This window comes from Thalassophryne amazonica, chromosome 1 (genome assembly GCF_902500255.1).
Source record: "Thalassophryne amazonica chromosome 1, fThaAma1.1, whole genome shotgun sequence".
Taxonomy (NCBI): domain Eukaryota; kingdom Metazoa; phylum Chordata; class Actinopteri; order Batrachoidiformes; family Batrachoididae; genus Thalassophryne; species Thalassophryne amazonica.
This window is the reverse complement of record NC_047103.1, coordinates 79,038,938-79,053,659: the sequence shown is the minus strand read 5'-3', so window position 1 is coordinate 79,053,659 and position 14,722 is coordinate 79,038,938. Positions and strand designations below refer to the sequence as shown.

Here is a 14,722-nt window from a genome sequence, read left to right as displayed (position 1 = left end):
CGGTTTTAAACACCATCGATCGTGCCAGGGTTCTCCCTAAAGCCGTGGTCACAACCCGCCGTACTTGCACGTGCGTGCAGTCTACTTGCAAAAACGTGGGCTAAATTTGGAGATCCGTACTTCGTAAGTACTGCCTCAGTACGAATTTAGGAGCACGCAGACACACGCAGACACGGCGTAGAGGTTTTAGTGCATGCAGAACTTTCGCTGCGGTCAGGCTGCGGATTCACCAGCAGTACAGATGACGCACGTTGTGAGTACTGCCTCAGTACGGATTCAAAGCAGCACATTTTCATTCAATTACTATTGAATTAACCAAATCCGTACGTAGGCAGTACGGATTACGGCACTCACCACATACTATGGACGCCGACAGACTTGCATGCACAACGCAGCTTCTTACTTGAACTTGGACTTTATTTCCAAACGTCAGCAACACACACACTCCACAGCTTCAGTCTGTTAACTAGCTGTAACTTTTCGAGGCAAGTAAACACTCGTACAACTGACTGCTGCAGGCTGGACATGCTCATGCATCGCCGACGCCGAAAAACACCTGCCGCTCCGGTACCACTCATAAAAAAGAAAAGCCAACCCCACACACACACACACTGCTTTATTGTCAACTCTCTTTATCGTTACACTCCTAGAGACGTGCGTTGAACGTACTCCCTCCCTCCGTACGTTTTCACAAAAACGTAGTGGCTGTGGCATCCGCAGAAAACGTACGGCGAAAAAAAACGCACAGTGGGTTGTGACCAGGCTTAAGCAAAGGCACAATGGCGATGCAGCATCATGCACATTTTCAAATTTAAGGTTCCCTCTATGTTTTCTGGGGTAAGTATTTGTTTTTTCACACCGTTACGGGTTTTGGCGCTTTCACGGACCATATGCTCAGGCGGTCGGCAAAATCCTCAGTCAGTCAGGCTAAACGTGAAATTGAACACAGCCTGTGAAAAAACTGGGTTGTGGAATGCCGCTTTTCCAAAAAGCTGCATTAATAAATCCACTGTTCACTCTGCTAATAAAAAACTGGTCAAATCCGTAAAGTCATTTTTTGAAGAGCATACAAATAATGAATGTTTATGAGTTCAATGGTACAAATATATCATGAGGTGAAAGCTGGAATGTACCATTCAACTCAGCATTGCCTTGTTGAATCGTACGTTCCAGCTTTCAACGAATTAAATATTTGTTCCATTGAAAAAAATGGAAAAACATTCATTATTTGTTTTATATAACATCGAAAACAGATCCTTGTCATTTGATATTTTATAAATTTCTAAACAACAGAAAAGGGACTTACATTTTGGTGTTTGTCAGTGATGCTTAACAGTCCAACACGAACTTTAAATAGGAATCCAAAATTGTTCTCAGTAGTCCGTGATGCCGTCCACCGACTTCGTGTACAGACTACCATCTGCTTTCCTCGCTTCAGCAAAAAAAAAAAATTGCATCACAAGTTTGTTCAGCTTTTCATCCTAACAGACGGCTCCAGATGGCTTATGGTGTAGTGGATTTTTATTTTTGTTTTGTGTTACAAGAATTAACAGCGTCAATTAGCTCCTTCAAATCATCATCCTCCAGCCAAACAAACTCTGCTATGTTTACATAAACGCTGCCCCCGGTAGTGTGAGCATGTGCAGTGGTCAGGGCGTGCAATAGCACATTTCATATAGCACCAAAATTGCACGCTAAAAAGAACTACTACATGGTCAATGAAACACGGCAACGGAAAACGGCAAATGCTACGAATAATCCATGTCAGGTGACATACAAGCCACCAATCAAATGACAAGGATCCACTTAGCCATTATGTAATTAAACTTATTTCACTTAAAATTTGTGTCCTTTCGCTGCAACTGCAAGATGGAGAGCAGCCAGCAGACCAAAACACAGCACCATGTGTTTTTTTTAAACACATGAACACACTGCTTCGCTTTAAATATGAAATAATATTTCAGATCAGCACGGGCTCTCGTTCTCTTAAAAGGATCTATTTTACTGAGTGTGTCACTTTTGAAAGTTGTAGCTTCTGCTGCTATGCTGATTACCTCCTTACCGGATTTTACCGGATATGTGCATGTCTTCTCTGTTTTTTGTGGGAGTGTTACAGCACCACATACAGGTCTAGCATATATATGCACTACAGCATTTTCAGTGGTGCCGAGTTTATGGAATACTTTGGTGACAAGAATCAAAAAAGCCTCAAGTCAAAGAATTATTTGAGTTACTCAAGTAATTGTTTCAGCCCTAGTTAATGCAATAGGTAACAAAATATTTACAGAGGAATCCTACAAATGGTGATACAAGTACCAAATTCTGCACAAATACTCCTGAGACATTGTTCTTTTGAAAAAACTGACTGGCCATTTGAATTTTCAATAGGCAGCCAGGTACAGATCAATAGACCACTGAGTTAATAAGGTTTGAAAAAGGAATAGTTTGCACCATGTGTCATGCTTAGTTGTCACGTTACGGAGTCACATGTCACATGTCATAGAATCGAATGGACCTTGATATTGTTTGACCATTACTTTGGAGACTAGGGATGGGTATTGATAAGATTTTATCGATATCGATGCCATTATCGATTCTGCTTATCAATCTGATTCCTTATCGATTCCCTTATCGATACCTCGTGAATTTTGTACTAAAAGTAGGCTTTACAGGTTTTCTATGTATTTCATTGAGTCTTAAATATGAAATTAGTCACTGTATTCTTGATCTCTGGACATAAATAAAAATAAACAAAACTGTGTTTCGCTTTGAAGTTATTAATTCAGACTGGATTCTATCATTCTATCTTGACTTGTCAGAGAGCCGCGCAACGTTTGGAGCTGTGTGAACAGAACAGAGGATGATTCTCGTTTCTTTCTCACAACGAGACAGGAGTCCCAGTTAGTAACTTTAATCCGCACAAAAGTGAATCATAACTCACATTCAGGGATGAAAGTGGTGAAAAACAAAAAAAGCTGAAACCCAAAATTACCCCCCAACACCACCTGCACAAAAATGTTTCAATTCTAAAAGCTCTGAAATGCAATCTGGGACTATTCCAGACGATAAACTGGAGTATCCATTTAGGAGAGAAAAAAAAATACAACTTTCCTTATTCACATTCATTCCAGTAGTATTCTGCTCTTACTAGGATGCAGCAGTTTTCTAGTTTGGCAGATAGTTCTGGAGGAAATCACTGAAGAAATTAACAAACTGAAAATATGGTTTGACCGAAACAAACTGTCATTAAACTTAAATAAGACAGGGATGAAATGGAGGTGTGAGAGTCACTAGGTGTTCACAGGAAACATTTATTTCTGTATGTATTTATTTATGTTCATTGTTAGTTGCTATTATATATTTTCTGTTGTGTTTCTATTCAGGTTCTTTTTGTCTCTTTCTCTAAAATTGTATATAATAATCATTAGATTATTAATATATAAGCAAAAATAAATGTAAGGAATATTACAATTTGAAAACAAATGCACCCGAACGTGATGACGGCTGCAATTGCTAAATGCTAACTTTTAACATTGAAAATGCCATAGACATGCTAACGTGTTAGCATCGCTCCCGTTTTTAAGTTATAAAATACATCTATGAACTGTTTCAGAAGACCATAACAGGTCGGTTTAACATAGAAAAGGTAAATAATACTCACAAACGTATGCTCTTTAGGGTTTTAGCGGGGGAAAATTAAGCGAAAGAAAGAAATAAACAAAGCAATCGATCGAAGCATTGCTTCAATCTGCGAACCACTGCTTCGATTGGTTCAAGGTTCAAAGCAAAGCCGCGCTGCAGAAAAGTTGATTAAGGACCCGCTGCAGGGTCTCTAATCAATACAGAGAAATGACCATTTTCCTGACAAACACCCACCAAAACAACGGCCACTCTGAAGGACCGATAACAGAATCGTTAAGCACAAAGCTTATTGATGTCGGTGGATCGAATCATTTCTTAACGATACCCGAAAGGAACCGGTTCTCGATACCCATCCCTATTGGAGACCAAGCATTTAACATAGTCAAAACTATTTCATGTATTAATCCTATTAGCTCAACCAATAATTTGCACCACTTTTTACCAAAATTGGAGCAATTTTAACTTTTGACCACTGTACACACTGAAAGTGACCTCTGTCATCATTCTTGCTTCTTTTTTTAACCCCATACCACTCAAGTCATAGACAGTCCAAACTATACCTTTTTGGAATCTTTATGATCAATCAAATAATGTGGTATAGTTTTCAATATGATTAGAGCATTTTTAAATTTTGACCCCTGTGCAATTTTTCAATTGACCCCTACCTGGCCGCCGACTTAAAATTCAAGTGGCCAGTCTTTTTTCTATAGAGTAATGTCTAAGAAGTATTTATGCTAAATTTGGTGCTTGCGTCACCATTTGAAGTATTGTTTCGGGTATCTGTTATACTAAATCTAGGGGAGGTGATGGTCTAGTGGTTAAAGCATTGGGCTTGAGACCAGAGAATCCTTGGTTCAAATCCCAGCCTTACCAGAAAATCACTAAGGGCCCATGGGCAAGGTTCTTAATCCCCTAGCTGCTCCTGGTGTGTAGTGAGTACCTTGTATAGCAGCACCCTCACACCAGAGTGAATGTGAGGCATTATTTGTAAAGTAGAGCTGAAACAACTAATCGAGTTAATCGATTAAAATCGATTATTAAAATAGTTGTCAACTAATTTAGTCATCGATTAGTTGCTAAATAACTTTGTTTTACCACAAATGCTTTGTTTCTTCCAATATAATCAACCGAGCTTTGCTTTGAATCTTGAACCAATGAAGGAGTGCTTTGAGCTGATGCTTCGTTGGTTTCATTTGTTTTATTTCGCTTTATCTTAATTTTTCTCCAATAAAACCCTAAAGAGCATATGTCCGTGAGGAATATTTACCTTTTTTATGTTAAACCGACCTGTTATGGTCTTCTGAAACAGTTGATAGGTGTATTTTATGCTAATGCTGATGCTAATGCGTTAGCATATCTATGGCATTTTCAGTGTTAAAGTTAGCATTAAGCTGCTGGGATTTTAGCATGTTTGTGCATTTGTTTTCTGTATAATAATTAATGGCTCAGCATTTGCTGTCATAAAAGAGTCACATGTATTACAAATATGTTTTAATTTATTTTTATTTATATATTAATAATAATAGCAACAATAATAATAGTAATAATAACTAATAATGCCACAATACAATTTTAGAGAAAGAGACATGAGTCACGTGTCATTGTGAAATGACCACATAGTTTACAAGTAATACAGAGAATGTGGCACATATAATGAGTCAGGCTACAGTTTTTGATTTAGGTTTTATGGTTAACTGGTTATGCTAATTGCTCATTTGCAGCAACAAAAATACCTCTTTTTTTCACCATATATTTTATAACATTTATGTTTCAATGTTGTTTTATGGCAACTCAGCACTTTACAAATAATTATTTTTGTTCTTTATTATAAACTGTTTTAATTATTTATTATTTCATATTTCGACAGCCAAAGGACATTTGACGATTCGTTGATTTTCAAGTATTTTAAATAATGTTCTGTTGTTAAATAAAGTGATGGAAGAAGAGAAAAATTGTTTCCCTGGCAATTTAAAAAAATTCCCCGCTAATCCAATTAATCATGTCGAAACCTCATCAGATTCATCGATGATCCAAATAATCATTTGTTGCAGCCCTATTGTAAAGTGCTTTCAGCATCTGATGCAGATGGAAAAGCGCTATATAAATGCAGTCCATTTACCATTTAAATCTCCAGGCACGAATACCAACTTTATCTTCTTCAAACAGTATCTGAAGCATGCATTCAGTGAACCCAACTGTATTATAAAGCAGTGCTTCATATCACCTCACTAGCACACAAAGTGAAGTCAAAGGGACAGGAGTCACAATTTGCTAATGTGTTATTTTGTGCTATGCTTCTGTAAATGGTCTTCAAATAAATAAGATGTAAGAAAAATATTTCTTTTAGTCTAGCTCTTTGGTTTTATGTTGCATATCTGTACAAACAGTCTTGCCTCAGAATCTTTCATAGCTAATTTTTTTAACAAAACATTTGAAAAAAATGGGTACTCAGACATGTTTATTTTGTGACATACCTGGACACCCAATTTTCAAGCTTCAAAATGGAGTTGTTTTGTTGGTCAGGTTAACTGGATACAGTTTCTATTTACAGATATGGATCATACAAATCTATTAATTGCCAAATGAATGGTATATTGGCTTTGGTTTGTTTTTTTATAAGGTCATATTTTGTGTGTTTAATTTCTGTCAAAAAAAATCTCAAAATCCAACTGGTCCCAACTCTAGCAGAGTAGTCTGTTTATCAGTATTGCAGTGATGAATGCATAGAAATATAGCAAGCTGTAAAGTTCAATCCTCTCCTCAGTAGAGCTGCCACAAACGACTATTTTGATAGTCGACTAGTCAATGATTATTTTTGCGATTAGTCGGATCATACGTAAATTGCAGCTTATCGCATTTTATCGATATTGATACCATTACTGATTCTGCTAATCAATCCGATTCCTTATCAATACCTCCTGTGAATTTTCTGTGTGCTACAAGTTGGCATTACAGGTTTTCTATGTCAATAACATTTTATTGAGTCTTAAAGTAAATAAATATGAAATTGGACATAAATAAACTCTACATGGTGGATCCTTGCTCTCTGGACATAGATTGAAAAGAAATCTCTAGTTTTCGTCAAAAGTATTTCATTTCAAACATTAACGGCATGGATGTCACTCCATACGTCTGAGCTGAGCTCAGCTGGCTGCTGGAGCCTGCAGGCCTGCAGCCATACAGTCTTGGGCTGCTGCACGTCAGCCAGGACATCTCATTTTGGGAGGAAAAAAAAAAACATTTCGATCGATTGCAGTTTATTGTTTGTATTACAACGTGTGGAAAGAGGTGTCATTTGATTTAAAAGGTGATTCACTCTGAAGTTATTAATTCCAAGCGGACCCTATCTTTCTAACTTGAATCGGCTTGAAAAAGGACGTTGGAAAAAGTAATCCAGTTACTGATTACGTGAAAAAGTAAATTAATTACTTTTAAAACTGAGTAACCAGTAAAGTAATAAAGTTAGGTTATTAGTTACTTAAAGCAGCTGCTGACAACACCCACTGTCACCTCAACATGAAAATGATAACCTGTTTTGCCAATACTCACTTTATAGTCACGCTTGAATGAACATAAATACTTGTCTGTTTATAAATGTAACTATTAAATTCTTTCTAACATTTTTCTAAACATTTAAATTCTTTCTAAACATTTTTGTTGTTGAAATTATTATTATTATTATTATTATAAGCAGTGTTAGTAGTTTAAAAAAGGCTTCAAAAGTGGACCTTTAATCTTGGGGTGTTGTGGGGGATGTCTCCCTGCCCTGGCCCACGCCCCCTTTCCGTCTGGATTCTCCCCTGCTTTGGCGTTTGAGCACGAAGAATGGATAACATTTATTTATGCAGAAAACATGACCAGATTGACAGGTAAGAAAGTTTTATCAGCATTTTTACCTTCGCCAAGGAGGTTATGTTTTCGGTCGCGTTTGTTTGTTTGTGTGTCTGTTTGTCAGCAGGATAACTCAAAAAGTTTTGAATGGATTTTGATGAAATTTTGTGGAGTGGTTGGAAATGACAAGAGGAACAAGTGATTAAATTTTAGTGGGATCACGATCCGGATCCCTATGCTAACGCGTTAGCATGTCTATGGCATTTTCAATGTTAAAAGTTAGCATTAAGCAGCTGCAGCTGTCATCACGTTCGGGTGCATTTGTTTTCAAATTGTAATATTTCTTAAATTTATTTTTGTTTATATATTAATAATCTAATGATTATTATATACAACTTTAGTGAAAGAGACAAAAAGAAATAGATCACTGTGCCAAGGAGGGAATCTCTTTAGGGTCAGTGACCCTATGGCCTTGTTTAGAGAAGTGTTTCATATGTTAAAAAATTCATATATTTGCAGTTTATTTTAATAATAAATTGAATTTTGTCTCTTATTTGTTTTTGTCTATAAGCACATGCAATATCAATATCAGTGCTCAGATGACAGTAGCTTCTGGGAAAGGTGCAAGTTGCAATAAACTGTGATGCCAAGCGCTAAGGATACATGCTATCCAGTCACAGCAGATGAAACTATTTTTTACTACTGAGCAAACATTACTGTTAGACTTTTTTGTGTTCAATGATTCCACGGCGTGTAGATGTTATGGCATCAGTGACCCCATGGCCTTGGCGGAGGTTTGCACTCTGAGTGCTTCTAGTTTACGTCATGTCATCCTCAGAAAGAGACTTCAGGTGCATTTGGGTGGAAAAAAGTGTTAGTTGTTAATGCGTCGTGGATCAGCTGTTTTTAGCAAGGACACACAGAGCGGCTTAGAGTTTTAAATAAAGGGGAAAAAAGCGTAAAAATGCCTTTGTAAAGCTCAGTGCAGATATGCTGTTGTTACCGTGCTTTGAGAGATGACAGCTGTTTTTTCAACCACGGATTAAAAACTCTCGCTGAAAGTGGGCAAAGTAGGCAGTTCAGTCAAACCCTGTCCTCCTGCCCACAGGCCATGCATGTTTAATGCTGCAATCGATCTGCAATGCAAAAATAATAGTAAGGCACAGTGATTTAGAGAAGTAACTTTACGCTGATTACTGATTTGGAAAGATTAACGCATTAGATTACTCGTTATTGAAAAAAGCAGTCAGATTAGAGTAACGTGTTCCCAGCATAAAACAACCATTTAATATTTTTTTTAAAATAGCGTGTCATTATTTTTGCAATTAAACAATGGACCATAGTTTTAATAAGGGTATTGATATGGATTGTATATATCGTGGGGTGGGCAATCAAAACAGTGCAGGTTTTCCTTGCAACCAATCACCTTAGCAGGTGGTTTCATTGATGTTCAGGTGTTTATGTTCAGTGGAGAAGCTCAGCAGCAAACCCACCTGCTGAGGTGATCGGTTGCAAGGAAAACCTGCACTGTCTTGGCCCTTGTTTCCCACCCCAGGATATCAATAAAATCCTAGACAGTCTTCCCTCTTCATTAGTCAATAAATGGTCTTTGAAGCAGTCTACAGCCATGAGAAACCCATAAAGATACATGTAATTACAACCCTACTCCAAGCCAATTTTTATCTGACACAGGACTTTGACAGTTAGCAGACATAATGAAACTAAGAATGGTGTTAATGTAAAAGAGTTTTCTGTTTAAGTGTGGGGCAGTATGCCAACAGTAATCCGTAAGAAGTACTTAGACCTTTTACTAAATGCAGCAGTATATCATTTTAGAAACACTCTCAGGTAAGGCCTGTGAGCATGCGCTGTTGCTATGGTTTGCAGAATCCACCACACACTGGAGCGGCCTTGGGTCTTTAATGCCAACCACCCAACAGGTCCATCCCCAATTCTCAAAAGGAGCCATCTGTCTGCGGCAGCCAGGTGAAACACCCATTTGTTGTTGGCCCTCTCTAGCCGCTGAAGTCCTCAACACAGGCACCGTGTGGATCGTGCACAAGCTCGCCACACAGACACTTATGTTCCCTCACAAGTGGTACTCCTCATCTGAGGATGCCATATATTCATTCCAGTGGTACCCAAAGATCCTCTGAAGAGACAGAGGACCCTCTCAAGAGTACCCTCTTGTGTCCTCTCACCTTACCATTTCTGGGTTTGCTTCCTTTTAACTGGATGGCATTTGAGACACAGTAGAAATACTCTATACAATTATAGACTTTTGATGAGGTGTACCTGTGATTATGCGGACCTGGTCAGGATGGGGTTCACCGAGGCCATGGCACACGAAAGTGAGACAAGGTGGAAAGTGTGGCAAAGTGAGGGTCTTGGTTCCCGTTCCTGACCTCTACCTCTGCCGACCCGGTACGGCAGGATGGGGTTCACCGGGGCCAGGTCCGCATGATCACAGGTACACTGAAATCAAAAATCTGTAACTGCTTTATTATATGGCAAACAAGAAAACTGGGAGTTTGTCAAACATACTAAAACTGAAAAAACAATCTCAAGTTTCAACTCTTTATTATTAGTGTCATACTGCACCAACTGACATGGTAAATGGACTGCATTTATATAGCGCTTTTCCATCTGCATCAGACGCTCAAAGCGCTTTGCAATTATGCCTCACATTCACCCCGATGTCAGGGTGCTGCCATACAAGGCGCTCACTACACACCGGGAGCAATAGGGGATTAAAGACCTTGCCCAAGGGCCCTTAGTGATTTTCCAGTCAGGCGGGGATTTGAACCGAGGATCTTCTGGTTTCAAGCCCAACACCTTAACCACTAGACCATCACCTCCCCTGACATCCCATCGATCGACTGGAAATGCCTGTTAAGTCCGTGATGAAGACTCATCAGGCTTGTCTTCTTATAAAGTTCGCCATTCGCCTGTCTAGCTTCCGCGTAAAATCGACCAAGTACTCTGTCAAGCATCCATCTGTCATAAGGTTCAAAGTTGGGCGGATGGCCCTTTTCAGTGACGTACTTGTGAAACAGGTTGGCTGCTGACTGTGTATTTCTGTGGGTGTTCTTCGCATCTTTTTTGTGTAAAATTCCTTTTAAGTCAGCATCGCTAACAGACGCAAAGCTGTCTTCTGCCATCTTGTCAATAAACTGATTGGTCGTTATCGATAGAAGGCGCTGCTCGATTAGCTCGCGCTATGCTGCACGCGAGCAAGGTTGGGTAGGATTACTTTGAAAGAATACATGAGGATTACATGTATGTATGTACATACAATTGGATTACTTGTAATCTGAATACATGAGGATTACATGTATGTATGTACATACAATTGGATTACTTGTAATCTGAATACATGAGGATTACATGTATGTATGTACATACAATTGGATTACTTGTAATCTGATTACATTTCAAAGTAATCCTACCCAACCCTGCACGTGAGGTGTACTCGTTTCGCACGCGCAGTCAACTTGGCATGTGGTACAGTTCAGAAAGTGGCGAACGGGCCAATCAGAAGTTGGCAAAATCCCATACCATATAATAATTTTACAAATAAAAATCCTGCATTGATACTGGTACTTCAGTAAAAGCAGAACAGTATTGCCATCAAAATATGCTTGAGCTCCCAAAAGTAAAAGCACTCATGATGTAGAACGACTCATTTCAGACGATATGAATCATCGGTACATTCATGTACCAATAATTATTTAATGTTGCAGCTGGCAAATATTTCGCTAATTCTAGTTTATTTATATTATATTTACATACGCATTATATTTACATACTAATCAGTCGAAGTTCAGCCTGTGGACCAGTAATTAATTATTGATGTGATAATTTTTTTATTGTATATATTTGTACTGTGAATCTGAAACTGGCAGTAACTAAAGCTGTAGACAAATGTGGACTTAAAGTGCAGCAGGATAAAATCAAAATACTCAAGTTAAGCACAAGTGTACTTTGATACTTTGCAGCACTGACAGCGGATGATGTGATTTGGCATTAACCTGGTAACTAACTGACACACACCGCCAGCTCGGGTCGAACATGAACGGTGATACACTTCATTTATCTCACAGATGTAGCAACATTTTTGTAGCAAGTCACACGTCCGAAAAGTCCGCAGACACAAGAAAAGACAGCTGGAAGAATTCAACTTTGAGTGAGGAAACAGTAGTCATTCATTCCTTCCTGCCTGTCCACTTTGAGTGGGCGCCTCCTCCGAGCAGGAGCCCCCGGGAGCGGAGCGGACTCACCGGGACTCCTCTTTCCTCTCTTGGCGGAAGAACAGCGCCATGTTGAGGCTCGTGCGAGACAAACAAAAGCACTTGGCGGGAGGCGACGGACTTCACTTACCTTACCGATGGCCTTTTTATACCTCATGGCCGCTTGTTCGATCAGACTGTGGACTTTTATATTCCCATCCCTGCACGGAACGACCACCCGGGTCCTCCCGAAGCACACCGTCACTTTCATTTTTTTATTTTTTTTTGTTTGTTTGTTTGTTTGGTCCGCCGCGTCAATTCCAGTGAGGAATAAACCGCGACCAAGCGTCAAGAAACATTCCCGGGGAGCGGATAAAATCCTCAGTTGGAGCTCCGACTGGAAACGTGCGTCCGTGTGTGTGCGTGTCCTCGGAGCGCAGCATTAGATCCAGGAGGAGCGGGGCTGGGTGTCGGCCTCCGCGCGCCGCGCTGACTCACAAAGTTCCCAACGAAACCCGCAGCTGGACTGACACGAGTGCGCCCACATGTTGGAGCAAGCAGCAAGAATGTTGGCCTCCGTCGCTCAGGGCAAACCTACAAAGACTTGCGTAACATGTTTCCAAGTTGAGTTTTTTTTTTTTTTTCTTCAGTAGTAGCGTGAGAAGAGGAAAGAAACGAGATGAACTACCTTGAAGAGCACTCAGAGGACGTATAACCTGTGCCTCCTGCCATGACGAGGGGGTGGTATTATTCTGTAATAATTAAATGTTGCGCTGTATTGTTGCCTTAAAAATATGGGGACGGTTATTGTGAACAAGAAAATACAAATCACTGACCAAATGATCTTGTGTAATTCCCCTGTACATAACCCCCTGATGTTGAAATCAAATCATGCATTTTTCACTCCAACATACTGCCTGACAATGACAAAGCGCCTAAAACAACAACAACAAAAAAACTAAGAAATCACATGTTCATAAGTATGTACAGCTTTTGTCATGAAACTCAGAATTGAGCTCGGGTGCATCCTGTTTCCACTGATCATCCTTGAGATGTTTCTACAGCTTAATTTGAGTCCATGTGGGGTAAATTCAGTTGATTGGACATGATTTGGAAAGGCACACACCTGTCTACATATAAGGTCCCACAGTTAACAGTGCATGTCAGAGCACAAACCAAACATGAAGTCAAAGAAATTGTCTGTAGACCTCTGAGACAGGGTTGTCTCGAGGCACAAATCTAGTGAAGGGTACAGAAACATTTCTGGGGCAGCGGCTCATATTTCAGCAGGACAATGACCGCACACTGCCAAGACATCAAAGGAGTGGCTTCAGGACAACTCTGTGAATGTCCTTGAGTGGACCAACCAGAGCCCAGACTGAATCCAACTGAACATCTGTGGAGAGATGTGAAAATGGCTGTGCACCGACACTCCCCATCCAACCTGATGGAGCTTGAGAGGTGCTACAAAGAGGAAAGGATAAAACTGACCAAAGATGGGTGTGCCAAGCTTGTAGCATCATATTCAAGAAGGCTTGAGGCTGTAATTGCTGCCAACGGTGCATCAACAAAGTATTGAGCAAAGGGTGTGAATACTTATATATGTGGGATTCTTTTTTTTTTTTCATAAATTTGCAAAAAAAAAAAAAAACTTTTCATGTGGTTATTATGTGGTGTTGTGAGTAGGATTTTGAGGGGAAAATGAATGTACAGCATTTTGAAATAAGGCTGTAACATAACAAAATGTGGAAAAAGCAAGGTGCTGTGAATACTTTCCAGATGCACGGTACAAAATTTTGTTTGCACAGGCAGACACTCTTTGTCCTGTAGATGGCGTCAAAAGGAAAATAAAATATTCCTTATGGAGTGACCCCCAGATAAATATGTTCTCTTCATTGAAGTGAGCTGTAATTTTGCACATTACAAAAATAAACTGACATTATACTTGTAATGCTTGGATTTCAGTAGAAACTAAATTTTGTCAGTTTTGTGAAACTTGAAAGACCCTACAGCTTAAAGACGAATTCTGCATTTTAATGCAGCCCAGTCTCTTTTTTTTTTTGTGCTCCCATCACAAAATTATTCAAATTATTCATTTTTTTAATCTCTATTACTAACCCTACCCTCAACCCTAAGGGCCCATTCACACATAGTGCTAATATATACAACTCAGGGCGACTCATGTAACAGCTTGTATGAGTGAACCAGGCAAACATTGCACCGACGGGCAGGCGCGCACAATCTCGGTGCAACAGTTCATACACGCAGGAACAGAGTGCGAGCAGCTGCATGATGTGGTTACATATTGTCCGCTCTTATCAAGCAGACAATACAAATATGATCTGTCTGTTCCTCTGTAGATGACCCATGGTCACAGATGTACCATCATGAAATGACATGAATGAGAAGCAGTAGCAGTGCACTCTTATGTCCACATCTGCTGTCGGCGTGTGCAGCTGGCCCTGCACACGTGTCCTGCCCGACACTCGTGTCTTGTGGATGGCGCGCCGCAGGACAGCCGTCCCCAGCCGTGACCTTCTGGATGTCCCCAGCTGTGACGTCCAGATGCACAGCTCCCCACAGCTGCTCCTGTCTGCAGCCACACCTCCTGTCAGTTCAGCACAAACACCGACGTGTCACCGTCTGTTTGCAAAGCCACACTCATGGGGGCACTTAGACAAATTTCACATCCACCTTGACAGTGATTGTCTGCTGACTGTTTTCGTGATGATAGTGTGAATCGCCACACATTTTCTCAGTGCCATGCAGCTACGATTTTACACGTTTTGCACACAATTCCTGCTTCATACGCACTTTCAACCTGGTCTCATGGCAAGTCGTGATTCAGCAGCACGAAATATACATTAATCTATTGATTCGTGATATTGTGATGCAAAGTGCCTCATTTTTGTCACGGCAGCACAAATTCATTCTAATTCATTCCATGATGGCTGCACGAAATTAAAAGTGAAGTGGGGGTGGGGGGGTCAGGGTAGTTATGGTTAGGGTGGGGGGTAAGA

The 14,722-nt window shown here is 40.0% G+C and overlaps 1 protein-coding gene across 3 annotated transcripts in view; it reads right to left on the bottom strand.

The window, feature by feature from the left end:
- LOC117512002 (partitioning defective 3 homolog) overlaps positions 1–12,219 on the bottom strand; it is a 1,323,734-nt gene extending 1,311,515 nt beyond the window's left edge. For all 3 annotated transcript variants that reach the window (XM_034171933.1, XM_034171942.1, XM_034171950.1), the window contains exon 1: positions 11,854–12,219. In XM_034171933.1, coding sequence (XP_034027824.1) covers positions 11,854–11,973 — 120 coding nt within the window. In that variant the 5' untranslated portion in view covers positions 11,974–12,219. The remainder of the gene's footprint in view (positions 1–11,853) is intronic.
- Positions 12,220–14,722: the final 2,503 nt, after the last annotated feature.